The sequence below is a fragment of the Phyllosticta capitalensis genome (assembly GCF_038381095.1).
Source record: "Phyllosticta capitalensis strain CBS 128856 chromosome Unknown BKA78scaffold_9, whole genome shotgun sequence".
NCBI classification, from domain to species: Eukaryota; Fungi; Ascomycota; class Dothideomycetes; order Botryosphaeriales; family Phyllostictaceae; genus Phyllosticta; species Phyllosticta capitalensis.
This window is the reverse complement of record NW_027117447.1, coordinates 333,326-361,173: the sequence shown is the minus strand read 5'-3', so window position 1 is coordinate 361,173 and position 27,848 is coordinate 333,326. Positions and strand designations below refer to the sequence as shown.

Genomic DNA, 27,848 nt, shown 5'->3' with positions numbered 1-27,848 from the left:
GCCCCCTTTCACCGCCTCTTGGCGGATCTACTTCCGTACTTTGGATCCACTTTAACGACCATCAGTGGAGTCCCCGCAAATTGCACACATAATTCTGGCCTCCTTAGCTCATTTGAAACCGTTCGCGAACGTCTCAAAAGACCCTTCTCGGCATGGCACTGCACCTATCCGGCCCGGGTCGTGTATTGAAACCAGTTCCCTTCTTCTTTTGGACGCGTTTCGAGTAATATTGGACAAGTGGAGCGATCGCCTTCGTGCCGCGTCGCGAAAAAACAGGGGTAGAAGATGGAGTGCAGAAAGTCTCCTCGTCACGCGCCGCGACGTGCTCGTCCACCACAGTGTCTTCTAGCTATCCCACAAACAACACCTGCTCCAGGCACCCTACCAGCCTAGGGCGTCCACTTTGCCACATCTCTTGTTTACATGTCTCTTTAACTAGTGTCTATTATTGTATTTCTAGTCCATCATCGACCCAACAACCGCAGCCATGGGAGGAGCAAAGGGCAAATCATCCAAGGTACTTTGCCCACACCGCCAATTCAGACCTCTCGCTAATCGTCGTGCGCGACCCGCTACCAGTCGGGCTTCCGTCTGCTGTGCTGCTTGAAGGAAAAGGCACAGCCGCAGGATGAGCCTGTGCCTGAGAAGCCTAGGATACCAGCAACGGAGCCAAAGACGTCAGCCAGTGCGCCGGGGTCAGCGCCAACGCCCCGGGTCGCAAAAAAGGGCTCCGGCAGCTTGAAGAGCGAGGTATGTCGATTTCTCTGCATCAATTCTCTACATGGCGCGGTTTCAGAATGCCGCGTCCGAATCTGGATGTCTTGGTAGAATTTTCCCGCTAGACCTTATCTGATATCTAGATCTAGAAGCGACCAGCCTCAGGCAAACAACAACAACCCGCAGCTAAGGAGGAAGTTCCCGCTGCCGAAGCACCCAGCAAAACTGAGGATCAGACGGTTCAAGCCGACTCTTCAAAAGCAGCTGCCGACGTCGGACCTGCCAGTGAAAAGGCAGTAGAATCTCAAGAGAAAGCAGCCGCTAAGGACGAGCCATCACCACCACCCAAGGCCGAGGTCGGAGTTCCAAAAGAGGAAACCATTCGTCTTGTGGAAGAACCAACTGCCAAAGATGAGAGAGCACCGCCGACGACCGCGACTGACGGCGACTCTCCTAGCTCAAACTCCGCCAGCAGTCTCCAGGGCTCCTCCAAGTACGATGGAACTTCGCCGCCGTCCACTGCCGACCCGGAAAATCCAGAGAAGCCCAGCTTGCCAGAGGAACAGGTGCCAGCTACCGCTGAGCCTCAACTGCCAGAGGCTGAACCCGAGGTTGCCTATGAGGATGAAAAGCCCGACGAGCAGCCGCCGCCAGCCTACGTCCCAGTCCCGGAGACGCCTGTGGAGCGCTGCCAGAGCCCCGGTGTTATTGAGGAGCAGCCAGCGCCTCCCCCGCCAGCGGTGATGCCGCCACCTCCCAAGCCCTCTGTCTTTGAGAGGGCTTGTGAGCTCTTGAACGATGAGCAGCGCGCCATGATTGGCTGGGAGGCTGCCAGCGCCCGCAACCCCCAGGAGCTTTTGGCCGCCCTTGCAAAGGAGAACGACCAGCATCTGGAGGCTTCCAAGTCACGACAAGTGATGCATGCCGTCCAGCCCTTTTTGAGGTCCGTACAGCGCGGCTTGGACTGGCTGAGCCCCATCACTGCCCTGGAAAAGTCGGCTTCGACTGCACTGGTTTGTGTCAAGACGGCTACCAACGTAAGTCAACCAAAGCGCGGCTCACTGATTGGACCGCGATCTTGACTTTTCATTGCGATGTGTCTGACTTGTCGCAGATGCTTTCCAGCCTGTGTGACAGCTCCCAGGAAGTTCGTATCAAGATCAGCATGCTCGAATCTAGACTACCTGAACTCGAGCTGTGTGACAAGGTCATTCAGAATGAAAGACTTGAGCACAGCGAAAATGTCGAGGATATCCTGATCAAGGTTTACAAGGATGTCCTGGACTTTTACCTCGCCGTCACCAGTCTCTTCCGCCAGTCCATCTTTGTTGTTTCCATTTTCAAGGAGCAATTCAGTCTCAAGGTCCCGGAAACGGTCGACGCATTTGCGGCCCACGTGGAATTGCTCTCCCGCTGCCTGGTTGTCGAAACTTACGGAGAAGTCAAGAACATCCGTCACGAGCAGTTGGAGCAAAAGGGTGAGCTTCTCAATTCTAATTTCCTTCATAATCTTGCTAACGAAGACAAGTCCGTCAACTCCTCGATGGCAACAGGCACAAGGAGAGCAGCGTTTCCTTGGAGCCACGCGCCCGCGGTACCTGCGAGTGGATCACGAAGCATGACAGTTTTAGGAGCTGGCACGAATGCTACAGCCTTCCCCCACCGGACTCGCCTAGTACCAACTTCTTGGCTCTGATCGGTGACATGGGTAGTGGCAAATCGATGAACACGGCCTACATTGTTGACCATCTCAAAGAAGATGCGGAAAACACTTGGCCGCGTCCGACCATCCTGGCTTACTTTTGCAAAGATGACGGCGAGCGCAACAAGGCCGAGAACATTTACTGCAGCCTCATCTCGCAGCTGCTGACGCACCGCCCCCAGCTTCGGCAGTCCTTTTTGACATGGGTTGAGGAAACCAGGACCAAGATTGCCTCGAATGCACCTACGCGGTCTCGCGACGACTTGCTCGAGTTCATCCTAACCACCTTCAAGAAGGAGGACAACAAGGCTTGGGTCTACGTCGTCTTGGATGCGTTTGACGAGTGCAGTGACTCGACTCAAGAGCACCTCCTGGGACTGATTCACGGTGTTTCCGCAGCTCAGTGCCACGTGAAGATTTTCGTTTCCTCCAGGCCTGACGGTGACTTGAGGAACAACCTGCCCAAGGGCACGCTGTTCCTGCCGGCTCGCCCCAAGGAGGAAGACCGTCTGATCGCGCAGCACTACGTCGATAAGTTCTGGCCGCAATACAAGCTGGCCAACACCAGGGAGCAGCAGGGCGGTAACAACCCCCGTAAGCACACCAAGCGCAGCAGCTCCTCCAGGAAGATTCCCACGGCCAAGCGAGTCAGCCATGTCAAAAAGCCGTCGATTCCAGTGGCCAAGAAGCCCGACACGGACTCCCAGGGAGATGAAGACGGTGTGACCGAAGAGGACAAGCGATCCGATGCCGAAAACAGGAGCCAGATTGTCAAGAGGCTTGCCGAGCGGGCTGACGGCTCCGCCATCTGGATCCGTATGGTGCTCGAGTACATGCGTAGTGGAACGAACGCACGCAAGATTCTCCGCGAGCTCGATGCCGCCCCCGCTCGGACTGGCCTGTCAAGGATTTACGCCAAGATCATTGACCGTGCGGTGAAGATGGATTCGGACGACGAGGGCAAGCAGTATGAGGCGCGACGTGTGATTGAGAGGGCTCTTTCGACGCTGGCATTTGCACGCGAAGAGCTGACGCTCGAGCAGCTGGCATACATTGTGTCGGTCGGTGATGACACGACGGATCTGTCACCGCAGCGCCTGCAGCAGTTGATTGAGGATCTCGACTCGGGATACATTCTCAAGCTCATCAGGCCGTTGGTCAAGGTTGACGAGGATGACGCCAACCCCTCGATCCGCCTGATTCACCAGTCCCTCAAGGACTGCATTCTCCGTGCTGCCCCCAGCTCTTGGCTCCTTAAGCCGTACCTTGCGGAAGACCCCGCTGCGAGAGAGCAGCACGCCTGGCAAATGAATGCCATGCTGGCTCGCCGTTGTATTCTCTACGTCCGTCTCGTCGCGTCGGCCATTCCTAGCCGCAACATTGACCCGGACCGCTCGCTGCACGACCAAATGACATACGCCTGCTCTCACGACTTCTACCACTATGCTGCTGTATGGTGGGGCTACCACTTGGCCGAATGCACGCGGCCGTCGCAGGACAATGAGCGTCGCGCCCAACAAGCGGAGCTCCACGATGTCGCCGCCATCATCTGCTCCGCCGACACACAGCCCTATGGCTCGTGGCTCCGGACCTGGGCGTCGAGACACAGCGAGGGAGACCAGGACCTGTTGACCAAGGCGGACCACTTCCTCATTGCCAACATTTTCGGTCACTATTCGAGCGTCGAGATTCTTCTGCGAAGCAACGACCCCAAGAAGCTTCAACTCGGCGAAGCGCTGTGCTGGGCCGCTCGTCGTGGTCACGTTGAATGTGCCAAGCTTCTCCTGAAGCAAGAGCACCTCGTCAACAGTGACTGCTACCTGGGCGGCAAAACGGCAATCGCCTGCGCCGTCGACAGTGAATCCGTCGAGTGCGTCGCTGCGCTCGTTGACAGCGGCCGCTTCAACCTCGACGAAGCCGACTCCCAGGGCAAGACGGCCATCTCGCACGCGAGCTTTGCTGGAAACGAGCCCATCGTGTCCCTGCTGCTATCCCGTGGCGCCAACCCCAACTTTGCCGACGCGAGCGGACGCTCCCCTCTCGCACACGCTCTCAATTTTGAGGAAAATGAGATCATCGACGCACTCCTCGCACACCCTGCCGTCGACCTGTCCAACGCCGCCGCCTACGAGAAGATCGTCTGGATCGCCGTATCCGGCGGCGGCCTCGACGGTCTTCAGAAGCTCCTCGAGCACCCAGCGCTGCCTCCGCAATTCGTCCTGCCCGCCGGCGCGACGAACAACCCGCTGATGGCGGCCGTCGAGGAGCGCAACCCTGCCGCCCTGTCTCTCCTCCTCTCCTACTGCAAGACGCACAACCTGAGCGTGCTCCGCAAGGAAGCCGACGGCAAGACCATCTTCAACGTTGCGGCGGGCATCGAGGAGCCGGTCGGCACCGAGCTGCTGGACGCACTTCTGTCTGCTGAGCCCAAGGGCGCGGCGCTGGAGGACGACAACGGATGGACGCCGCTGCATGCCGCGGTCCACGGTGGCCGCAATGCGTCGCTGGCGGCTCTGCTGTCCAAGTGGCGCGAGCAGTGCAAAGTCAACCACCGCGACGCCAAGGGCCGCACGCCGCTGGCGTTGGCGAAGCAGGAGGGCCGTGAGAAGGAGGCGCAGCTGTTGGAGCGGTATGGTGGGAAGATTATCGATCGCAAGGGCAGCCGGTAAGGGCCTTTGCGAGTTGTAGACTGTGCTGCTGCATGTTCGATCATGTCGGTGGCATTTGTTGGCGGAGATTTGTACATAGTAGGAGATGTGAGATGTGGCATTCATTGTAATTGTAATTATTTGGATATTGTGGTTTGTATCGGGAGGGTGGGAAGGCGGCATTTTGACTCGGCTGGCTACGGTGGCTGGGTATGTTGTATATACGAAGAAAAGACCAAGATATAGATAAAGACACTACTTTTTTCATGCTTCTTGGTAGGATGAGGTGATCAGCTGGTGATGCTCGACTTGAAAATTCCGTCTTGCTTCAATCGACTGTCGAGGTCTCGACCGGAGCTGCCCGGATTACCTTGAAAAGTCATACTTAATCAGGTTACAGAAGCAGAAATCTTTACTCCGACCGGATTCAAACCTTTCATTTTATTTTTTGTTTTGTCAATTCAAGCGTCAGAACATTTAGGTGTTGTCGAAATATTGCAATTTGGGGCAGGTAGACGTCAATGGCTGGAGTCTGGCCTTGTGAAAACGGTTTTTGGATCCTCAGTGCTGAGTGTTCTGGGCAGGCCTTTCTTTTCAGCTTGTTCAGCTATTCCCCCTTTGGATCGCATAGTCTACAGTATAGAGATATGAGTCGCTCAAAAGGACTTCGAGCTGCCCGTTCGACAGAAGACCATCGCACGAGTGCTCTTCTCACATCAACACGACCCGCGAGAATCATTCAGGGGCACTTCATCAGTATCGGCGTCTCATACGTTACCAGACCAACATAGTCAATCGCTTCTCTACTTTCTCATGGAGTCATGGAGTACCCACGAGCGCTGCTGCGACATCAAAGATGCGCCAGTGGTCGTTGAAGTCGGTCGCGACGCAGAGAACAAACCTATCCTCTTCGGCCACCGAACTCCCTACCGTACCTCGAAAGCAACCCTCGATATGGTTTGCGCTCGATCCTTCCGCGAAAACCCCAGCTGGCAGCGCGACAGATATGCACACATCATCCTGCGCGTCCCCGTGCACCTCGACGGCTACAGCGATGGCAAGAAGATCGACGTTTTTGTCATTTTCCCCGCCGAATACATCGAGTCGATGCACATGACGCACTTTACGGCACCTCGTCCCGATGTCGACGGCGCCACTCGTTTCCCTGAAGACAGCTGCGAGTGCTACTACAAGAAACCCGCTGGGCCAAACACTGTACCATTCGCTTACCTCGCGCATCTGCCGAAACCAGTCCACCACGCACTGGCCCACAAGGATTCCTTTGAGGGAGTGCCCGGGAGCGTAGCCTGCGAGAAAGAGGATCCAGGCGAGGGCTACCTGCGCGATGTTCTCGCTATCACGTTGAAAATCACACGACCACCGTGGCTAATCACACCAGACGGCGAAGCGATCGACGGCTCGACGGACGTCTCGAGGGAGATGACGCAGCACCTCATGTGGATGGCCTTCCACGAAGCGCTGGTGACGTTTTACATCTCGCGCAGATACGTGCCGCACCTAAGGAAGCTGCGCTGCTTCCAGCGAGCGATTGCTGAGGGCCGTGCAGGTGAATTTAGGGGGATAGGTCAGCATCTCCAGACGGCGGATGACGATGATGACGCGGAGTATCGCAGCATTTATCGGGACGGGTGGTCCAAGTTTGGCAACTCGAGGTCTTCTTCCCGGAAAGAGGAACGGTTGACTGGTGGTGTTTTTGAGATTTATGAGGACGATTCGGATGAGGATACAATGGCCGACCGCCCATTGATGTGATGATTAAGGGAGCTCGGAGAAGATGACGGAATACCGGTTGAGCACTCCACAGGTCGTTTTAAGGGGGGCCTGGAATGATATAGATAATGTGTGCGACGTTGGGCAATCAGGAGAGAAGACTCCATCTTTCTGCGGGATTTCCTGGAGGAAGGAACATGCGGCAGTCGCGAAAGCATGGGCAGGCGATAAATGTCAAGTCCGCGAACTCAATTGTCCAATATTGAACGAGGAATACTTGACGATGTCAGACTAGCCCTTTCCATTTTGGGAGGGGTTTACGCGACACAGTTTCCATCTTGGCTTACCTTGCCACTCCTGAAGTATGCGCTTCTAAAGCCTCGACTTCTGGGATCAACTGTAGTGCTTAATGAGGCATGCAGAAAAAGACAGCAGGTAGAACACGCAAAGGCGAAGGGCGTGCGTAATCGACCAAAAAAGCTCGCAGTATTCCACACAACCTAGTCCACAGCAGGCAGCACCAAGACATTAATTAATACTAGGCATAAGCAACCGCGAAATCCAAAGCTATAGCCAACCAGCAAAGGGCTCGCTCGCTCGATTAATTATACATTATGACCGCGCTCGGTCATCCCTTGAAAGAGGACAAGCCAGCGGGTGTCGTAGGCTGCAATACAGGGGGATATTAGATGGCTGGAGATACGTAAGGGGAAAGAACCGGAAGGAAGAAGAGCTGTCGTGTACGTGGATAAGATAAAAGGAAAGGAAAGGAAAGGAAAGGAAAGGGAAAGAAGGGGGTATGATGAAAGCAAGTGAAGGAAGAAATGAAAACGGGACCGGCAAGGCAGTGAGTGAGTGGTAAGTGAGGGAAAGAGCAGATCCGCTCGCGACCTGCGGAGCGTCGAAAATGGCAACGGCGACTGACTTCTCACCTCTCCTCCTCCTCCTCCCAACCCCTTTCTCTAGAACAACGCCCCCTCGGCCTCACTATCATCTCCAATAACCGTGACCCTCGCCCCCCTCGGCTTCTCCCCCCTGCCCATTGCCCTTCCCCTCTCCTCCCCGTCCCAATCGGCCGACTGGGTGGACGCGCGCGGACTCGGCGTCTCGACAATCACGCGCGGCATGCTCATGACGCCGCGCTGCGGCGTGAGCGTCTTTTTGGTCACGCCGGCCTCGTCTGGGTTGGAGGTGTGCTGCTGGTTGAGTTGTTGCTGCTGCAGTTGTTGGTTAGCGACGCTGCGGCGCCCGTGGAAGACGCGCAGGCTGGTGCGTTCTTTGACGGCGCGCTTCGCCGGCACTGGGTGAGGTTTCTCTTTCTCTGCAGCGGCCACGTTCATGTTGTTGTAGCCGTCGGCGTTGGCATCTGCGTCGTCGGACGTCTTGCCTTTGCTTGCGCCGCGCCACTTGCGGCCGCCGCGCTTCCCTCTGGTGCTCGCCCGTTTGTCCTTCGACGTGCCCCTAGAACTGCTGTTGCCGGAGTCCTTGTTCTTTGTCTGCGGTTGAGACGGCTGCGCAGGAGGCTGCGACGCGCCCACATTCCCCAAGCCGGCAGCGATCCAGCGGCCCAGGCGACTGCGCGGCGTGTGCGGCGAGCTGGTGACGGCGTGCAGCGACGGCGCAGGCGAGCTCTTGGAGTAGCGTGAGGCGGACGGCTGGCTCTGCGAGCGGTGCGAGCGGGTCGAGTGGAACGAGGCGCGCCGCGAGGACCTTGATTGTGAACGCGAGCGCGATTGGGACTGCGAGCGTGGGGGCGTCGGCGGACGGACGGGGGCGGTATGCACTGGCGAGGCAGGCAGAGACGTAGTGGAGGGGATGGAAGGGATAGAAATTGTGGGTTTGCGCGGTTTGGTCTGCTTCTGCGATTGGGAGGCGCGAGAGGGTTGCGCACTGGTGGTGGCGTTGGGAGGCGTGCGATTTTCGACATCGCTGTCGTTGGCGTCTGTCATTGTCGAGCGCATCTTCCTCGCTTTCTTCTCTGAGCGGTTGACAGGCGTCTCCGGGAGTAGCTCGCTCAGCACGCGCGACTCGCGGCGCTTCTCGCGCTCGCGCTGCTCCTGCACCGACGGCGTCTCCCAGAAACTCTCGCCGTCTTCGCACACGCTGCCGCTGTACCGGCTACTGTTGCCAGTCGGCGGAGCCGTCGGGCTGACAATCTTGACGGTGGGCGTCGAAGTGATTTCGGCAATGGACTTGGGAGCTGTGGAAGATGGGGCTCCACCTAGCACGACACCCCATTCCGCCTGAGATTGCGTGGCCATGCTCGTGGGACGTCCAGGGACCTCGCGTCTGTCAAATATGTCAGAGGACGAGGCGAGCATTAGGTCCGTGAGCGAAGTGTAGCTGCTGTCCGTGATTTGGCTCTTGGTCTTGCTCTGAGTCTTGGACGAGCGGTTCTGCGGTGTCTTTTTGCCAGGCGTGGTGTTGTTCTCTTTGGAAGTCTCTGGTTTGTCAAATGCGATGCCAAGACCCAGGGCACCCGAGTCGCTAGAAAGAATTGGAAGTGACGTAGAAGACTGAGAAAAGTCCCTAGGGCCTTCATCGCCATGGTCAATGTCTTCCAAGTTCGTCACCAAACGAAAGGAAGATGCTGGAATAATCAGTGACTGGCTCTGCTTGATGCTGCCCTTGCTGCCACTCTTATTCCTCTTGTGCCTCTTCTTCTTCGGCGAAAGCTCAAGCTGAGGCTCCTCGTCAGCGTCCAGCGCGACCATGGTAGACTCGCGGCCCAGCATTCTGTAGCGTCGGCTCGTGCGGTGCTCATCATCCGCGTCGCTGTTCATCCGGCGCAACTCGGACACCGTCTTGCGGAGCTCCTTTGCTGGCTCGGCACGTGGGCCAATCAGACCGCCAGAACGGCGACCGTTGGCACGCTCAGGAGAAGGAGCGCTGGCACGGTAGGGGCTCTTTTCGGGGAGCACGGGCGGGGATGAGTTTGGTTCGTCAACTTCTGCCCCGGCGGTGGCCGACTTTGCAATAGTAGGAGGTGTCTGCAGAAGCGACGGCATGGAGGACTTGGGCCGATCTGTCTTGGGAGAGCGCGGCGTTCTCGGGTTGGAGGGTGCTTCTACGGGAGATGCGTTGGGGGGAGAAATATCGAATACTCCCTGGTAGCACGAGACGACTCTTCTGTTCTCCTTGTCTCTGATATGACCAGTCACGGCATCGTCTGCCGGCAGCTTGAAGAATCCAGCATCTGGGAGCTCACTAGTCTCGCTTGCTGGTGGCAAGGCAAAGGTCGATTGGGACGTGGCCGGTTGACTGCTGCCAGGGCTGGGAAAGGTCGGAATGCTGAAACCTGATCCGGTGCTAATCTCAGAGTGCCGACGAGGTGACCCCTCTGCAGAGTCACGGTTGTACTTGTTTAGTGACAATGTTGGGGATCCAGTAGAAAGGGCAGCTCTAATTTTTGTGGGATCGAAGCGCAGCTCGGGCTCAAAGACGCCAGCGCTCGGTGGCCGTGGGAGCGGGCGGGTATCCAAGTAAATCATCTCCGGCTCTTTGGAAGGTTGCTTGCGATGCGAGCTGTTGGATGGTTCCTCTTCAATGCCGCTCATGGTAGAGCTATGGCCTCCTGCCGCAGCGTTCGTGGGGCCAACGGACAATCGAATGCAGTTTTGACGTCGGTGTGCCTTTTTCCTCTCTGGACTCCTTCTCGGTACAGCAGGCTTTCCAGACTGCATCGGGCTGGGATCCCATTGGAATGGATTGCCGTTGCTGCTAGACGAAGAGGCATTGGTCGAAGCGCGAGAAAGTTGGTGAGTTGGGGGCTCGTGTCCATCTACCGGGACGCTCGACCGAACGCGCTCTGTTGGAGAACCTTCCAAAGTGACTTGGGAGCGCGACTGCCTGCGAGGCGTGTTTCCAGTGAGACTATTATCAGAACGGTTGTGGATCGATTGTTGCTGAGCATCCGTCTTTGGGGGATCACTCTTCATTGAATCTCCGCTACCGTGGCGCGAATGTGTGTGCATGTCTTGCATGCTCAGACGCGCAACATTGCTTCGAATCGAATTTTCCCTGAAGTGGAGTGGGACCGACTGACTACTCTTGTGAAGCGACTGGATAAGAGGACGTGAGCCTTTGATAACAAGGGATTTGTGCAACTCATGTCCAGGGCTCTGCTTCAACTTGGCATGTGGGCTTCGGTGTGCAGATGGGCTTCCCGTGATGAGGATTGAGCTGGTGGCGGATTCGTAGCTTGACACTGAACGACGCGAGGGGCTGTACTCCATGTTGCTCACGGATCGATCACGGCGGAGCTTGAGCGGCAGTGGAGGGACAGGGTCGCCGGGAGCACTGCCGGAGTAGCGATTGGTAACGCTTCCATTGCGGAGACCGCGGGTGCCATTGACATGGAAATCGTACAAGTATGAGCCAGATACAGACGGAACAGAGTTGGATCGGACCATGCGCTTGGGAGACCGGACCACGGTTCCAGAAGAAGAGACTGTGTCAATAGCATATGGCACAGGAGGTCGCAACTGCGCAGTCAAATCAGGGGCCGAGTTTGGAGTGCTGCTGATTCTTGGGGCACAGAGGGTGGAGATGGGGGATTCCTGGAAACCGAGTTTAAGCCTTGGAGGAAGCGAGTCCACTGGTGTCGTGCATTCTTGAATGTCCTGAAGGTTCGAGGCAGAAGTGTTGCGTCTGGGAATCGGGCTTTCGATAATTGCGGATAGATGGCCAGTCCGAACCTTTTCCAGCACAATGTGCTTTGGCTGACGTTTTGATCGTTTGGTAAAGGACCATCCTCTCTTGGACTGAGGCTTGGGGGCCGTGTTTGTCGTGCTAGAAGACTGAACCTTGGCTATGGAGGACTGCGAACGACCGAGCGAGTCCCTGGATGGCAAAGTCCCCCAGGCGGCATTGTTGTTGTACGGTAAAAGGACATTTCGACGAAGTACTGCTCGTGGCCTTGAGACGCCATCTCCTCCGATATGCTCGACCTGCTGACCCAGACGGATGCCCCTTTGCTCAAGGTCTGCTAGAAGTTTTCTGTGCGATTGGGTTGCTCGCATGAGCAGCAGGACCATGCAGACAAAGGCGACGACGATGATGAAGACGGAGACGCCGATGGCGACCCACACTCCGGGCGGGATGCTCGAGGCTGGCTCTGGCTCGCGTGGCAAGAGAGCAGCCATGGCCAGCGCGTTAGACGATCCAGGCCGGCAGGCTTAGTGAGAGGTTGTGGATTCCTGGGTGTTGTAAAGTCGCTGGTGACCGCGGAAACGATGGAAACAATTCAAATTCAATAGCACAGAGAATGGAGGACATGTTGAGTTGAAAAGAAGAGAAGGAGAGGACGGAGAGATTGAGGCTTGTAATTTGTTCTACTGTGGCATGTACTTGCTCCAAACAGAGTGAGGAATGCGCGCCCATCAGATGACCACAAACAACAGCGCAAAAGCAAGGGATGACTTTTGGACATTTTCCAGAGAAGAGATTGTAAAGGAAAGGGACGAGGCTTAGTGAGAATTGCCTACCTGGGTGGATTAGCTGAAGTGCCTGGGTGGGTGGTTGTCGCAGTGTAAGACACGAGCTGAGAGCCTCGTGGCGACGCATGCCGACGATGTTGGAGCAGACAGTTTCAAAGCAGACGCGGCCAGAGCCACCTTGATGGTGTTGAGCATGGTGTTGAGCGGATTTCGGAACGAATGCCAGTTCGCGGCACAGGAGCAGACGGGCATTGGCGGATTAGGCTCGCAGCGGAGCAGCAGGGAGGACGAGGGATTATTTGGATAGGGTGCAACGGCGGAAAGTGAAGAAGTCGGTGGGACAGGCGGTTAGTGTGGTGCGTGCAATGACTACGTATGACATTGACGATGAAAGTCGATGATGGGATGATGAATTAATTGATGGGAGGTTCCTGATTGCGATGTTGTGGCCCACAGAGTTCCCGGTTTGGTGTGTCGTGGGCCGAAGCTGGGCCGGAGCGCGGAGGACGAGGCGGGGCTCTATGGTGTCATTGGGGGCAACGGATCGCGATGTATATAGTGAAATTGGTCGACAACACGCGCGACAGGCGCTGGGTCAGTGCAAAAAATCATCAATGGATTGAAGAAGACGTCGCGGAACTGATGCCATTTTTTTCGGCGACTGAATCGCGGCTATTGACGAGTTAGTGGCAAGTTATCGACTTGTCCCGCAGAGTGCATCGCAGATGATCGATATGAGGGGGAGCTTTGGCCTTCAGTCTGGGCCCGCGGCTTGCAGCCGCTCGTCACACGTCACCGGCTCTTTGGCTGCTCAACGCCATTGGCCGTTTGCCCTTCAACGGTCCCCACCATCGGCCCCCCTGCCATGACATAGCTTCAGCCCCGCGACCTCACCAGACGACCAGCTGCCCTTCTTAAAGAGGCCGACTCTCCCTTCTGTTCTGCTTTTCTCTCATCATCAATTCACTCTCCCATCCAACAATTCCCATCTCCATCAATCCATACCACTCCATTTTTATCCTCCTCCAACTCCTTCATCATGTCTGACGGTGCCATCAAGAACGGCGTCTTCGCCATTGTATGTTCTCCGCCCCTCCCCGCACCGCGGAATCTCTCGGAATCAGTGTATTCTAATTTATCCATTTTAGAACAACACCATTGCTCCCAAGAACGACCGCGTCCTTCCCCTCTTCTCCCTCAAGGGCAAGACCGCCATTGTCTCCGGCGCTGGCGCTGGTATTGGTCTTGCCGTTGCCCAGGGCTTCGCCGAGGCCGGTGCCAACGTTGCCATCTGGTACAACAGCAACAAGAAGGCCATTGAGCGTGCTGCCGACATTGAGAAGACCTATGGCGTAAAGGGTAGGTGCCACCGACCCCGCGCACACGCGCATCACATGTTTTTGGATTTTTGCTAACCCCACCCACAGCCAAGGCTTACCAGGTCAACGTGACCGACGAGGCCAGCGTCAAGGCTGCTGTCTACGAGATTGTCAAGGAGTTCAATGGTCGTCTTGACATCTTCGTTGCCAACTCTGGTGTTCCGTGGACCCAGGGTCCCGCCACTGACGGCGAAGTCTCCCACTACCACAAGGTTGTCTCTACGGATCTTGGTACGCCCCCCAATCATTAAAAAGGCATTGAACGCAACTGACATACCCCAATACGGAACTTTCTTTTGTGCTCGTGCTGCCGGAGAGATCTGGAGAAAGCAGTATCTCGAGGGCAAGGACCTGAACGGCAACAAGCTCGAAAACTACACTGGCGGAAGCTTCGTCGCCACGGCCTCCATGTCCGGCCACATTGTCAACTTCCCTCAGCTTCAGGCTGCCTACAACGCGGCCAAGGCCGGTGTCATCCACCTGTGCCGCTCGCTGGCCGTCGAGTGGGTCAAGTACGCGCGCGCCAACTCCATCTCGCCCGGCTACATCAACACCGAGATCTCCGACTTCATCCCGCAGGAGACCAAGGACATCTGGAAGAGCAAGATCCCCATGGGCCGCGAGGGTGAGGCCTCGGAGCTCAAGGGTGCTTTCCTGTACCTTGCCTCGGACGCTTCGTCCTACACCACCGGCGCCGACATCCTCGTCGACGGTGGCTACGTCCTCCCTTAAGCACTTTTTGTAATACCCCTTTGTTAATTTTCCCTTGCTCATTGTCTTTTTTGAGATTATATCCCCTTTGAAAGGAAAGCTTGTCTCTACCTAAAAAGTCTTGTGCTTGGACTTGTTGGCTAGATCATCTCGGTTCGTCTACAGCGATGGATGGCTACGAGATAGAAACGTATATACGCGACATGAATGAAATCAGATTCAAAAAAAGCTTTGCTCATTGTCCCCTTCCTGTGATCAACCAAATCCAATAGCTTTCCATCTTCCCCTTCCAACATGTAGTCGTTACTTGCATGCAATTCCTGCATTTTGCATATGCGGTGAAACCTCGACCGCGCATTAGCACGCGCTGTCAAAATGCGAGGATGAGCAGCCAGCAGAGCTCGTTGGGTCATCGGTGCTAGCCGCAAGCCGGCGTCTGTTGGTGGCTTTCGCCCTTGCAGCGGCTAGCCACTTTGGCAGCGTGTGTGCGACCTCAACTGCCTCGAGCTCGCCGGCTCGCACGTGGCGATGGATGCCGGCGTCCTCAACATGCGTCCCTGGGCTCATCGATTTTTTTGCCTACTAGCTCTCCCTCTCGTCTGCCGGTTGATAAGCAATCAAGGAAGGCATGGACGATTGAGTGGCTAGGTCGAGCGTCTCCTCCATGCCTCCAAAATCAGCGCGAGTGAGGGGTGCGCGCGAGCACTCCCCATCGTCTCGTCCCATCTCATTCCCCGCCGCGCGCCGCCGACAGCGGCCTTGCTACCCCTTACCCCACCCCACCCTTGGGGACTGGAGCTACCCATGACTCTCGCCCACACGGGGGGCCCCGCCCCACCTGCGCGAAGCTCAGCTCTTTCCCCCAGTCGAGTCGGCGCGGCGCCCCCCACCTGCCTAACTGAAAGCATCCAAAACACGGAGACTCCAGTCTCCACAGCGGAGGGGACACGAACGAGGGGGAGGCACCATGTCATGCCATCAAGGTGTGATTTGCGGGTGAGCGAGGTCAGGAGTGAGGCGAGCAACGGAGGCTGTCGAGGTGAAGCGGAGGGATGCGTACTTGCGTACCTAGAGCAGGGGCGGTGTCGGAAGGAATTGAGCTGGTTCGAGCATGGCTGCCTGGGTACTGATTCAAGCGTGCAATAATGCATGGATAAATAAATGTAGAGGCACGTACATATTGATGTTGGGTCGGCTTACCTGCCTTGCGTATTGCTACATGCCTTCTACGGCACTGGGCTGCTGTGCTTCAAGGGTCCAAAGCGCGGTTGGAAAAGCCGTGGCCAGTGGACTTCGACTGCTCCATGTATCTCTTGCGCAAAGCGGTTTGAATGCTCCCTGTATCACTACATTAAGAAATTGACTACTCTTATCGTATGCTTGAATGCTCCCTGGCTGCGCACTTTTCGACGTTAAAAGTTGCCAAACGTTCAAGGTCGCTCCACAGTGGGTTACGAAAGAAATTCGACTTGAGGCTCGGGCAGCTTCAAGTTGTCGCACACGTAAGCGCTTGAATGCTCCTTGTGAGCACCCGTTAAGAGGGAATTCTCTCTATGTTCAAAGCATTAAGCGCTTGAACACTCCACGTCTCTACGTTTTCTGATTTGGTGACAGAGATTCTTGGATTAGCAATTTTCTTTCGTCACCCACTGGGCTCTGTTCTGTTAGCCATGCCTTTCGCTACATACCAAGCCCCATTTTCCGAATTCCACATCCCGGCACACGACGATCACTCGTCACCAAGTCGAGATGTGCATACACAGGGAGCATTCAAGCGTCTCACCGCCCAAAGAGTTGGGCCATTTGAACTTCAAAGGGTAGCCCCAGGGAGCTTTCGAGCGCTCCTGACTTGCCTGCAGTTGACTTTCCTTTTGAGACTTACTTACTGTCTGTATCTGTAGCTTTGTCCAAGATGTTTGTTTGACTGCCTTTCAATGGCGGCACCGCAGATGGCGAAAGGAACTCAACCTAGGCATGATCCCAAGTCGTCGCACACTCAGACGCAAACACTTGACTGCTCCTTGTAACCATCCACTAAGGGGAAAATACTCTCTATCTCAAAGGAACCATGAGCTGGAGGACTCCCCGTCTCCATGTGTTCTTACTTAGCACGAGAAGGTCTTGGGATTGGCAATTTCTTCCGTCACCCACTGTGGCGGGCGCTCGATTTCTCTAATCTCATCGAGTCCACCACAGCTTGCTGGTTGGTCTACAGCTTAAGTCAGTCAGCAAAAGCCGTGGATACCATTTCGAGTGTTGGCCGTGTATTTGCGTCGTGTTTGAATGCTCCCTAGCTACACGTCCCTCGAAGTCGATTGTTCCAGAGTCGCTCTCTAGTGTGCCCTAGATTTTGCTACTAAGCCTTGTCTGTTTTTATTTCTACCCATGGCAATGACGGCGCCTTTTGGTCCCCTGTTCCTTTTTTCTCCAAGTCTGCTTTTGATGAATCTATCGTGGGTATCCATACGTCAAACTCCGCGTACCCGGAGGTTCTTCTTCGAGCCCCCAAACCTAGGTGCTGCCCTCGAGCAATCGAACTTGCAATGAGCAGATCTTCTACTGCACGAAGATGGAACCATGGCAGATATCCAATCTTCCGCCGAGTCCAAAATGCACGCACGAATGCTTTTTGACGGTGCTCTTCGTAACTTCATTCTCATCCCCTACTCCGTCCGCCTCCACTTTGTCTCGTCGCTCTCCGCCGCATCTCCCGCCTCACCACCATCCTCATCATCCTCCTCCCTGGGTCTTACCGTGCCAGCGACCGCAGGAACCTCGCCACCCAGCACCGGTATGCCACCAAACCCAGCAAACCCGCCTTCGGCATCCGCAAACTCGTGCATGTTGTCCGCCGTGATCCAACCACCAGTGCCTGGCGCGGGATAGTCGTCCCCACCTTGACCTTCGTCCTCGTCGCGGTCCGGGTTGAGGTCGGCGCAGATGGACAGGGCGGCGAAGAGCTGCTGGGTTGGTGTCGGCGTCGTTGCTGCTGAGGCGGACCCGGCGGTGTCTTCTGCGCCTGTGGATGCGCCGCTGGTTGTTGTGGAGGCGCCAGGTACCTCGACCTCTGCGCCGGGCACCAGCGTCAACTCGAGCGTCTCCACGTCCTCGTCGTCGACGCCGCGCGGCTCGGACAGCAGCAATTGCATGTATATGCCGTGGGTGTGCGTCGTTTGGGCTGCGAGGCTAGCTTCGAGGCGCTGGACTGCGTGTAGACTGATGGTGGGATAGGGTATCGAGACGCCTGTCGAGGAAGCGGGGGAGAAGAAGATGAGTCGTCTGAAGTCGAGCTCAATTGTCAGTATGTCAAAGTCGCTCGACGGGCGGTGGTGAGCGCGTACTCAGACGTCACAAACACGTCAACTCCGCCAATCGCAACCGTCTCATCCGCCTCACTCGCATCGCCATTCGTCGCGCCTTGTCCATTTGTTGTCGCGCCGCTCTGGAAAGCCGGCCACGTAGCGTCGGCGCCAATGTGCTTGGGCTGGACGAGCGTCGCGTTGGGCGCGCGTAGGTGTAGGACGGGTTTGCCGCCAAAGAAGACGCCCGGCGTCGACTCCTGGTGTTCTTGGAGAGGCGTAAAGTCGGCGAGCTCGGGCGCGCGGGCGAGAATCTGAACGGACATGGCGAATTGCTGCGTTGTGATGTGGAGGTTGCGGTTGGTGTTGCGCAAAAACAGATCCAAGAGCTGTTTTCTGAGCTCTATCGATAGGTAAATGGCAACGGCAGTCACAGCCGATGACGGCAACCTGTCCCCGCGTCCGACCTGCGTCACCTCGTTGATTTGTAAAACCCGAGGCACAGTCCTACTCTACACGCCCATTTCTCTGTTGTCAATTTTTACTTTCTTCACCCTCTCCCCTTCTTGCTTGCGGTGACCCCTGATCCTGACGGTCGTCCCGGTCAAAACTCGGTGCTGCATGCAATTGACCTCCTATCTCGAGCAGTATAAACTCGCCGCGGCCATGTCCAACAACGCAAACTCCAAAATCCCCATTCCCGACTTGCCCGAGCCCGCGCACGCCCAGCTCGACTCGATGCTCGCACGCAAGTTTGGCAAGGAGGTCGCCAACTACTTTGCCGGTGGGTTGGCGCCATGATCGCCCGTCTCTTGGACTGAGTTGTCGTCCAAAAGTTTCTGGTGGTTGACGTCACTGCCAGGATCTCCGTTGAACCGCGTCTCGTTCCTGCGCCCGGATACGACGTTTCTTTCGCAAGCTTTGAAGCACCCGTCCTCCAAGTTTGTCCTGTATAACCATCTAAATCCTGCGGTCAAGACCCCGGAGAAGCTGCACTATGTGTCGTATAGCGACGTGGAGGCGGTCGTCGGCGATCCGTACGACCGCTCCGAGGACGAGCTGGTGAAGCAGTACAATTCGTCGATATACCGGCCGCAGCTCGTATTTCTGGGTTTGGACGAGAGGAAAAAGAGCGAGGGCTTGGTGTACAAGGAGAGATACTCGGGACAGCCGTACTGGGCCGTCGACGTGACGCCGAAAGAGAGCGTCACCGAAGCTGCCGAGCAGCTCATCAAGAAGGTGGAGGGCTCGGGAGCGTACTTTGCGCAAGGTCGGATGCAGCTGTCCCTCGTCGCCGAGGAAGGTATGTGAATAACCTGCACTGCAGTGCCGACCATCTACGACTTACGCTTCCCCTCTCCCATAGGTGCCATCTATGCTGAAGGAAGGCACCTGCTCGACTGGAACGCGCGAAACCCCTTCTGCGGTGGCTGCGGCCACAGAACCCTCTCCGTCAACGGAGGCTTCAAGCGGACGTGTCCCCCCAAGGACCTCGCGGACCGTTTGGCTGGCGCAGCAGACGCACCAGACCGCCCGCCTTGTGCGACTCGTGTTGGCGTTTCCAACCTTTGTTTCCCTCGCACCGATCCCACCGTCATCATGGCCGTCGTGTCGTCTGATGGGCGGCGCATGCTGCTGGGTCGCCAGCGCCGCTGGCCGCCTCACTGGTACAGCACTTTGGCAGGCTTCCTGGAGCCTGCCGAGAGCGTCGAGGAGGCCGTCCGCCGCGAGGTGTGGGAAGAGTCGGGAATTCAACTCGGCCGCGTCGTCATCCACTCGACCCAGTAAGTCACGTCGACAAAAGACGAACGACAACCCACTGATCCGACAACGTCCAGACCATGGCCGTTCCCCGCCAACCTCATGATTGGCGCCATTGGCCAATCGATCCCAGAAGGCGAAGAGATCCACCTCGGCCACGACGCCGAGCTCGAAGACGCGCGCTGGTTCTCGTTCGACGAGATCCGCGAGGCCCTGAGAACGGGCACGAGCGGCCTGGGCGAGGATCCCGGCCCCGAGTATACCCCCGGCGCGCTGCGCATTCCGCCCAAGACGGCGATTGCCAACCAGCTCATGGCCGCTGTCGTGGATGGATTTGCGAGTGCGGAGCCCAAGATTTGAGGCCAAGGGGAGCGGCGGGCGGGCAGATGTGGATAGATGTAGAGATTGGAGAGGTATATATGCGATGGTAAGATGCATAGACGAGACGCAAATTCAAGACAATGTTTGAGACTTCTTTTCTTGCCATTTTCCTATCTTTTTTTTTTTTTTTTCCTTTCTTCCCCCTTTCCAAGTTCCGGGTTACTTCATAAGACCAAGTCGAAAGGAGACGACTACAGGGGGCATCCAAGCGCTCTCGCCCCGCCATGTTGTCTACTTTTCCTTCGCCTGTGTGCCCGCCCGCGTAGAAGCTCAGCCTGCCTGCGGCTGTCGACGGAACGGCCCGCAGCGCCGCGCCACCACTTTACACAGCCGGGGGGGAACAAGGGGTTGTGTCGCAGATTCAGACGACACGTGCGAGGATGAGAGGGGCCGGGAGCGGAACTGGAGGATTTGGGTTCGAGTGGAGCGCCGCAGCGCAAGACAAACAGGGGCGCAAAGTCATCTCCACAAGATGATGGGCACCGGCCACCGGGCGTAGGCAGGTGCTTTGATCGCACGTCTGCGCATTCGGTAAGGACAGGGACAAGGACAAGGACAGGGACTAGGACTGGGACCGGGATGGGAGCAAGGGCGGCGGGAAGGGTGGAGCGGAGCGCAGCGCAGCGCAGAGGCCACAGAAATGCAGTGTGGCGGTAGTGCTGGTGGCATCAGGGGACGGGACGTCGGCAGTGCGTGTGGGACATGGACGGGCTGATGAAGCGCGGCGACCCTGATGACTCCCTGAACGCATCCATCTGCTCGACTCGGGGGATGTGGACTTGATTGCGCCATGTTTCGAATCGTCAAGCACCATTATGCCCCGCCTACCAAGCGCTTGGGTTCTCCCTGTGGATATGCTGACATGGTCAAGAAGTTTGCGGTGTGCCAGGATAGCAGTTTAGGACGGGAGAGAAGAGGGAAGGATTGAGAAGTGACGAGAGGAAGGAAAAGGGGAGAAGAGGAGGCAAAGTGAAGGGAAGGAAAATCGCACGCCAGCTGTAACCCTCTCCAATGGCAACTTTGAAGCCTTTGCGCCGTCTCCTGATCACTCCCAATGCACCCACCTCTCTACTCAGGAGCGTTCAGCCCCAATCGCGTGCAAACTAGGACAGTTTTCCTGGTTAACTTCTTGAGAGAAGTCGATGGGCGGAAAAAAAAAAAAAATTTGGACGAAAAGGAGGTGGTGGACTTGGACTAGAGATATTGTTTGTGGAATCAGAGGTCAACATCAAAAGTATTTCCACACCACTCTTACGTCGAAGTCTGGAGCTCGAAACAATGTTCGAAAAATGACGTACCTCATGATCGAATCGAATTTTTTTCAAAACCCACTGAAAAAATCCAAGGGGAGAAATTTCGAGGAATCAGAGAATACAATCTAGGAATTTACATATTACAACCTCTTCATCATTCAAGGCCAAGTAAAATCAGTAAAGATTTTTTTTTTTCTTCTTACTTTGGCTACCAACACTTCAAAGCACAAGACCCAACTTGGGCCCCTCGGTCTTTCTAACCAAGGCACTGACTGCCATCCCAGCATCGACAATTGTTATATATCCAGTCCCCCCAATGCATCTTCAAAACCGGCGTCTGTTTACCCCCCCTCCCCGTCTATCTGGAAGCTCTCGAACACTAGAGATGGCGAAGCTCAGGCGGACCGATCACTGGACTCGCGACCCGTCGGTTCTTAGTGTGACGATGACCTGAAGCTGCAAGTAAACGTTGACGACCGTCTTTTCCATGGTTGTCTGGGATGGACTGAATGATCAAGTGTTAGGTACGCATCTTCTTGTTAGGTCTCATGAGTGGCGTGCGGGTAGGCTCTGTGCGAGTAGGCTGGTGAAGCACACAGAGGTCAGGAGGGCGAGTACTACGCCACGATGGAATGTCGATCTGTGTCTTTGAGAGTTGCTCGGAGGCTTTGCTGCAGAGTTTCTTGTGCAGAGCTGCGGAGGGTGTGTCCAGTGTCTGTTGGACAGTAGTGATGATGGATGCGCGGCAACTTTTCAACAAGTTCCTTGGAAGAATAACAAGGAGCGGCTGAGCGTGAAGTGGTCGGGTCGACGGTTGCGTGGCTTCAAGAGGAGTCTGTCTTGCTACGTGTATCTACCTACCTACCTAACCCTACCTATGAGCTTGGTTATCCCAAGGCTATGACGACACAGGTGAGGCTGTGCTACAGCTTGCGCCTCAAGGACCACACCTGTCGTCTCCACCTGCATAAAGCGCGCTAGAACGGGCGGGCGAACCCGGGAAGCCGTGCCGAAGAGCCTCTCACCCCTGAGCAGTTCACGACGAGGGCCAAGTCCTCTGACCTCACCTGCTGGCCGCACGCCACGGACTAGACCACCGCATCATCGCAACAATCGTCGGGGAGCCCCGATGTCAAGAGTGGAGACGGGGGAGCAGCGTCGCTGCCTATTGTCTCATCATCAGTCTCCGGTCAACGAGCTGCTCGCTCGCACTGATATGTTGATGGGACGAGACAAATCTCCACCACGGGACTCCGCTCCGCCACACTCCACACTTTGGTCGGATCGGGGCGTCTATCAATAGGCAAGCCATCACGACAGCTCGACGGCGCCGGACGGGACGCCTCTTACGCTGCGCAGGCGCCTGGCAAAGAACTGCATGATGGGCAGCATCTCGTCGCGGTTGCTGGGCATGCCGTCGCCGCCAGAGCGGGCCCACTCGCGCACCTCGACGGGCTCAAAGGCGTCGCGGACGCGCTGCAGCTGGGCGGGCGAGACGCCCGAGTTGCGCGCGGCCTTGCACACGAGCACGGGGGTGCGGGCCATTGCGTCGACGGGGAGGAGCGGAGAGCACGAGGGCATGCCGCCGCCCACGGCGACGACGCCCCCGAGTTCCGCGTCACTGCTGCTCGAGGACGAGGGGCTGCTGTTGGCGAATTCGACAGCGACGTGGAGGGCGGCCATGGCGCCTTGGGCGTACCCAAACAGGACGATGCTTCGTGGTCGGTAGCCGCATTTCTCTGGGTTCAGCAGCACGCCGCGCAGCACGTCGTCGAGCACGAGGCGGACCGTGGCGCCGAAGCCTGGAGCGTCCGGATCGAGGGCGCCCGTGCTCGAGTCGACGGTGATGTCGTCGCCCCAGTGGAAGCCACCCAGGTCAAAGGGCAGCGGTTTGGGGCCGCGGAGGGCGATGCAGGCCGTCTCTGGAAGATTGAGCTGACGGGCAAAGTTGGCGAAGGACTTTTGCGTGTCTCCAAGGCCGTGGAGGAGCAGCAGCAGATTGGTTGCGGGATGGTTTGCGGGAGCTGTGGCGGATGAGCGGAACGGTCTTGTCAGTGGTTACTGGGTTGGGACTAGGGCGAGAGTTTGGGTGGCTGTTGACAGCGAGGAGGCGGTGGTGGCGGTGTGCCGTGAGGGTCGAGCTTCCAGAGTGGTGGGGCAGCGAGAGGATGGACATACGAGGCACGATTTCGAGGCAGCTGGCAACGGCGGCCGGGAAGTCGGCGGGCGTGGGCATGCGAGGTGCCATGGTGGATTCGAGAGTGGCGAATTGAAGCCAGAGACGTGTTGCGTTGTTGCACTGGATGAATGGGCTGGATTCGAGATATGACGACGAGGGTGCGTAAGCTGCTGAGGGTGGTGAAGCAGCAGCAGTTTCAGCGTCGAGACTGGGGTGGTGCAAGCGAAGAAGGTCTGTCGTTGTTCTTTGTCGGGTTCGTGCAGAAACCAAGCAATTTTGCCAAGCGCCGAGGGCGATCTGGCGTCGAGCCGAAAGCTTGCTTGGAGCTCTGTGCAACCATCAGAAAGCTTGTGCCCATCAGCTCAGCCACCAGGGCATTGCCTCAACGTCGCCCTCTGCACCTCTGCAGCCCATGACGTGCTCTGACAGCAGCACGTCACATTTCTCTCGTCTCAACTCTGTGAGCTCTGCATTGCAGCTGCAGTAGACTTTCAAACTGTCTGGCCGGATGCTTTCGGAGCTCCACCTCACCACCACTGTGGGCCGCGCCATTGACAGGGACATCCTCCTGATTCAGGACCCTGACGGCGATTCCGTCCAATGCCAGACGTCAATGTGGCCCGTATTCACGTCGTGGCCGTTGCACTGGGCAACTCCGCACGGCAAGGCCCTCGATCCAGGCACCACATCTCTCCGCTTGCGTGCCCTCCTCTAACTTGCTCAACTCTGCTTGTGTGGACCCTTGCCCAGCTGGACTGCCGGATGAAGTGGACGGCTAAGGAGCCACTAACTCTCAAGCCACCCCGTCTCTGTCGTCGACCCACCAGAGCTGAAGGGAAACGTCCGCCCCTCGCCCGTCCCCCGCTAAACGTACGAGTGGCTACGTAGAGGAACGCCTCCCTCCATATGACGGAATACGTCGGCATGGCCTGCCACATGCAGGGCCCGACACCCCAGGAGTCTAGGTATATATACCCCTCCATCTGCCCCTTCTCTTCACCATCTTCAGCAATCAATCACACTCTCCAAACAACTTCAACTCCATCTTCATCTTCAATCCACCTCTTTCAATACCCTCCATTAATCAGTCATCATGCCTTTCGGTTGGGGTGAGTTGTTCTACCCCTGAGAGCTACCCCGCTCTGCTGCCCCTCGTTGCACTGCAACACCAATGCTAACGGCTCTACCACAGGTGAATCTCACGACGCCTACAAGGAGGTCACCGAGAACGAGCACAACGAGTCCAGCTTGAGCCACGAGCTGCTCGCTGGCGGTGCCGCCTTCGCTGGCTTCAAGGCCTTTGAGGACCACCAGCGCAAGGAGGGCAAGCCCGTCAAGCACGCCTTCGCCAAGGAGGTCCTTGCTGGCTTCGCTGCCGCCGAGGTTGACAAGCTCGCCGAGACCAAGGGCGCCGACTGGTACATATTCCCTGACAAGAATAATGAGAGCAATGACTGACAGCGCTTGTAGGGTCGACCGCGAGAAGGCCAAGCACCAGGCCAAGAAGAACGCCGAGCACATGTACGAGGAGCACTACGGCGGTCGCGAGGAGTACCACCCCGACCACGGCCCCAACGAGAGGCTCGAGCGCGAGTTTGGCGGCTACTAGATTTGTACGAGTTGACGATATCCGGAACACGGGAGAACCAAAGTAGTTCTCGGAGGCTGCCAATAAGGCTGATATGAATGAATGAAATTCAAACAAGGACAAAGAATTGATGATGTGACTTGTGAAAATGGACCCGGCTTGACAGCTGTCACCTAATCAAGGAGAAATGGTACGACATCTGGCAGATAGAGTTAGACTCGATAGCAGTCGGCTCGACACTTTGGGCCCATCAGAAGCACCCGAAGCTGGATCCTGGCAGAAATGACAACGACGAGCGGCAAGCCCCTCGCCCAAGGCCTCGAATCCTGCGCGGTTGAGCAAAAGCGGGGGTTGAGCGGTCAGGACTGGAAGAGGCAAGGTCTAGACGCGAGCCATGCCCGCGCTAAAAATACCCGCGTACCAGAGCTCCAGGAAGCTCAGTAGCCATCAAGGTCCTCCTTTTGCTTGCTTTGCACATGTGTCGACGGTTGGTCGAACTCGAAACACTGACAATCTTGAGCAGCGTGGACTTCAGGCAGCTCTGATGCCTGGCTTTGCTTTTGAAAAGCATGACACCTGGCTGGTGGGCATGGATTCCTTGTAGTGTCGACGAGTCCCAGTGACGTATTTGGGTTGCATCCTCGCTGGCTTGCCCTGTCAAAGCCGGGTCGACGGTCACGAAGCCGATTTGATGGAACAAGACGGGCCGACTGAATTCCAAGGACGCGGGTGTTGAGCTTTGAAGACGGTGAGCGGGCGAAGCGTGCCGCCCAGAAGCCATAAGAAGGTTGGCGACCTTGATGGACGCGTCGGTGAAAGAAAAGCGTGTTTGTTTTTTCTTGGGAGAGGGCCAAGGGCCAGCGATCGGACGGGATCTGCCTCGAGCCAGAAGTGTGGGGCGCGCGCGGCGCGGGGAGACCCGGACGGGAAGCCAGCGTGGGTGCCAAGGCCGCAACAACGACCGACGGCCAAAACCGTCCGAAGCTCTCTTTTTTTTCTGCGCACCCCCGAATCATCACTTTCTGCCGCTTCTGCTTTTAGACTCGTCGTCGGCCCGCGATACTCTGAAGCTCTAATCTTCCATCGTCCATCTTGGCGCGGATGAAGTTCGCAAAGTACGCGTCTCCTGCGAAACGACCTCCTCACCGTCGGCACGCTGACCATTGACTAGGGAGTTGGAGCGAGAGCTGGTCCCGGAGTGGCGAGCGAAATATTTGAACTACAAGGTGATTACGAGTGGTAGCATTGGCGCGACATGTCCTGCTGACTCTGGATCGACAGCTTGGAAAGAAGAAGCTCAAGGCCATCTCACGGGCTTTGCGAAATGCTACACAGCAGACTCCCCGGGACCCGCCCAAGCGACTGGCGCAGTCTGCACCGGTGACCTCTGCGCACGCGCTACAACGAGTCGACCTCAAGGACACGGAACCATCCGATGATACAAACGAAGATGATGGCGGAGAGATTCAGTCGCGGCCGCGCGACATACCGGGTGTTGGTGGACCACGGGAGGCGCTCATCAAGAGAACCGAGGGCGAGCATACTCCTGTTCCTTTGACGAGATATGGCAGCATTTTGGGCTCTCCTCCACTTCGGTCAAGGGGTGATCAGCTGTCTTCGCTGGCGCTGCCAGACCCTGCGATGGACCCTGACACCCCCGAAGCCGCGCCCAAACGCAGGGGAAGTTCTGCATCGCCTCCTTCGGCACCAAAGAGACACATGCCTCCACGACAACACAGTAGCTCAGCCATACCGCCTCCAAGGGCGAACTCGTCAGGGAATTTTAAGGGAATATTTCAGCCGAAGAAATCGTACATTTCCCCTGTCACTGAAGGCTCCCGAGTCCAGCTGAAGAAAGTCTTGTCGCTTGGTACCACGGCAGTCGTGCAGGATGCGGATGTACCACTCGAAGCCTACAAGGATATCCACACACGCCAACAAGAATTTTTCCAATTCCTGGATCAAGAGTTGGAGAAGATTGAAAGCTTTTACAGAGAAAAAGAGGATGAAGCGACCAAGCGACTTGTGCTGCTCCGAGAGCAACTGCACAGCATGCGCGATCGTCGTTTGGAGGAGATCACCGCTTCTCGGTCCCACAGGGCAGTTGATCATCGTCAGCGGGCTGCCGCTGCCGCGTTGGTGGGTCCGCATCTTGATAACAGCAGCGAATCAGAATCCAAAATTTGGTCGAATCCCCTGGATGCAGTTGTCCAGGCCGCCAAAAAGTTGCCCGACAAGATTGCGCACTCCAGGACGCCGAGCAAAGCCTCCAACTCGATTGCAGACTTGGGAACGCCTCGTCAGTTCCATGACCGACGCGACTACACTCGTCGGCAGGAGCCGGCCACTGTCCCTTATCGGACTGCAAAGCGAAAGCTCAAGGTCGCGCTGCAAGAATACTATCGCGGATTGGAGCTTCTCAAGTCGTATGCTCTGCTTAACCGCACGGCGTTCCGCAAGATCAACAAAAAGTACGACAAGACGGTCAACGCGAGACCCGCCATGCGCTACATGAACGAAAAGGTCAACCAAGCTTGGTTCGTCAAGAGCGACGTGATTGAAAACTACATTCACGCAACCGAAGACCTGTACGCGAGGTACTTTTACAGCGGAAATCATAAGGTTGCAATTGGCAAGCTGAGGGTCAAGTCTGCACGGGCGGGCGACTACACCGACTCGACTTTCCGGAACGGAGTCTTCTTGGCGACGGGGGCTGTGTTTGGTCTCCAAGGGCTTGTCCAAGCTTCTTCGTACGCGCAAAGCTCCGACGCTACCTTAGAGGTGCATACTAGCTTCTTGCTCCAGCTGTATGCCGGGTACTTCCTGATGATCCTGCTGTTCCTCCTGTTCTGCGTGGACTGTCGGCTTTGGACAACGCAGAAGATCAACTATGGCTTCGTCTTTGAATTTGATTCGCGAACACAGCTTGACTGGCGGCAGCTGTGCGAGGTACGTACTCGCGAATTGATGTGTCTTGCGTTTGCTGACTTGTGTAGATTCCTTGCTTCTTCTTCTTCCTTGAAGGCCTCTTCATGTGGATCAATTTTAATCGCTATGGCGG

The 27,848-nt window shown here is 56.6% G+C and overlaps 9 protein-coding genes across 9 annotated transcripts; 5 read left to right on the top strand and 4 right to left on the bottom strand.

Moving 5' to 3' along the window:
- Nucleotides 1–124: 124 nt before the first annotated feature.
- Nucleotides 125–5,088, top strand: BKA78DRAFT_374286 (uncharacterized protein; the record flags this gene model as incomplete). The annotated part of the gene is made up of 5 exons (XM_066892789.1): nt 125–517; nt 580–750; nt 867–1,754; nt 1,832–2,195; nt 2,246–5,088. Exons 1-5 carry the CDS (start codon nt 488–490, stop codon nt 5,086–5,088), a joined length of 4,296 nt encoding a protein of 1,431 aa, XP_066740986.1. The 5' UTR covers nt 125–487.
- Nucleotides 5,089–5,880: 792 nt separating this feature from the next.
- On the top strand, nt 5,881–6,840 carry BKA78DRAFT_298107 (uncharacterized protein; the record flags this gene model as incomplete). The annotated part of the gene is made up of 1 exon (XM_066886864.1): nt 5,881–6,840. The coding sequence occupies one exon, from the start codon at nt 5,881–5,883 to the stop codon at nt 6,838–6,840; it is 960 nt and encodes a 319-aa protein (XP_066740985.1).
- Nucleotides 6,841–8,706: 1,866 nt separating this feature from the next.
- BKA78DRAFT_321425 (uncharacterized protein) lies at nt 8,707–9,594 on the bottom strand. Its single transcript, XM_066889023.1, has one exon. It carries the CDS (start codon nt 9,344–9,346, stop codon nt 9,119–9,121), a length of 228 nt encoding a protein of 75 aa, XP_066740984.1. The 5' UTR covers nt 9,347–9,594; the 3' UTR covers nt 8,707–9,118.
- Nucleotides 9,595–13,082: 3,488 nt separating this feature from the next.
- BKA78DRAFT_321422 (reductase with broad range of substrate specificity) lies at nt 13,083–14,554 on the top strand. Its single transcript, XM_066889022.1, has 4 exons — nt 13,083–13,314; nt 13,385–13,595; nt 13,664–13,846; nt 13,899–14,554. Exons 1-4 carry the CDS (start codon nt 13,276–13,278, stop codon nt 14,345–14,347), a joined length of 882 nt encoding a protein of 293 aa, XP_066740983.1. The 5' UTR covers nt 13,083–13,275; the 3' UTR covers nt 14,348–14,554.
- Nucleotides 14,555–14,809: 255 nt separating this feature from the next.
- On the bottom strand, nt 14,810–15,496 carry BKA78DRAFT_321421 (uncharacterized protein). The gene has a single exon (XM_066889021.1). It carries the CDS (start codon nt 15,475–15,477, stop codon nt 14,971–14,973), a length of 507 nt encoding a protein of 168 aa, XP_066740982.1. The 5' UTR covers nt 15,478–15,496; the 3' UTR covers nt 14,810–14,970.
- A 1,493-nt stretch (nt 15,497–16,989) lies between these two features.
- On the bottom strand, nt 16,990–17,951 carry BKA78DRAFT_298104 (regulator of volume decrease after cellular swelling-domain-containing protein; the record flags this gene model as incomplete). Its single annotated transcript, XM_066886863.1, has 2 exons — nt 16,990–17,605; nt 17,668–17,951. 2 exons carry the CDS (start codon nt 17,949–17,951, stop codon nt 16,990–16,992), a joined length of 900 nt encoding a protein of 299 aa, XP_066740981.1.
- A 340-nt stretch (nt 17,952–18,291) lies between these two features.
- BKA78DRAFT_255164 (NUDIX hydrolase domain-like protein) lies at nt 18,292–19,746 on the top strand (the record flags this gene model as incomplete). Its single annotated transcript, XM_066884971.1, has 4 exons — nt 18,292–18,409; nt 18,488–18,928; nt 18,992–19,409; nt 19,464–19,746. 4 exons carry the CDS (start codon nt 18,292–18,294, stop codon nt 19,744–19,746), a joined length of 1,260 nt encoding a protein of 419 aa, XP_066740980.1.
- Nucleotides 19,747–22,071: 2,325 nt separating this feature from the next.
- On the bottom strand, nt 22,072–23,533 carry BKA78DRAFT_183498 (Alpha/Beta hydrolase protein). The gene is made up of 2 exons (XM_066883450.1): nt 23,199–23,533; nt 22,072–23,044 (listed from the first exon to the last, which is right to left on the bottom strand). Exons 1-2 carry the CDS (start codon nt 23,266–23,268, stop codon nt 22,332–22,334), a joined length of 783 nt encoding a protein of 260 aa, XP_066740979.1. The 5' UTR covers nt 23,269–23,533; the 3' UTR covers nt 22,072–22,331.
- Nucleotides 23,534–24,292: 759 nt separating this feature from the next.
- Nucleotides 24,293–24,808, top strand: BKA78DRAFT_355277 (uncharacterized protein; the record flags this gene model as incomplete). The annotated part of the gene is made up of 3 exons (XM_066891880.1): nt 24,293–24,308; nt 24,392–24,617; nt 24,670–24,808. The coding sequence occupies 3 exons, from the start codon at nt 24,293–24,295 to the stop codon at nt 24,806–24,808; spliced, it is 381 nt and encodes a 126-aa protein (XP_066740978.1).
- Nucleotides 24,809–27,848: the final 3,040 nt, after the last annotated feature.

Bases quoted from the DNA above. Each gene is read 5' to 3' on its own strand.
- BKA78DRAFT_321425 (XM_066889023.1), bottom strand. From the start codon at position 9,346: ATGGCGATGAAGGCCCTAGGGACTTTTCTCAGTCTTCTACGTCACTTC.
- BKA78DRAFT_321422 (XM_066889022.1), top strand. From the start codon at position 13,276: ATGTCTGACGGTGCCATCAAGAACGGCGTCTTCGCCATT. The intron at 13,596-13,663 runs GTAGGTGCCACC...CCCCACCCACAG, and splicing joins GAAGACCTATGGCGTAAAGG to CCAAGGCTTACCAGGTCAAC. The intron at 13,847-13,898 runs GTACGCCCCCCA...ACATACCCCAAT, and splicing joins GGTTGTCTCTACGGATCTTG to ACGGAACTTTCTTTTGTGCT.
- BKA78DRAFT_321421 (XM_066889021.1), bottom strand. From the start codon at position 15,477: ATGCATTATTGCACGCTTGAATCAGTACCCAGGCAGCCATGCTCGAAC.
- BKA78DRAFT_183498 (XM_066883450.1), bottom strand. From the start codon at position 23,268: ATGGCACCTCGCATGCCCACGCCCGCCGACTTCCCGGCCGCCGTTGCC. The intron at 23,045-23,198 runs GTATGTCCATCC...CATCCGCCACAG, and splicing joins CTGCCTCGAAATCGTGCCTC to CTCCCGCAAACCATCCCGCA.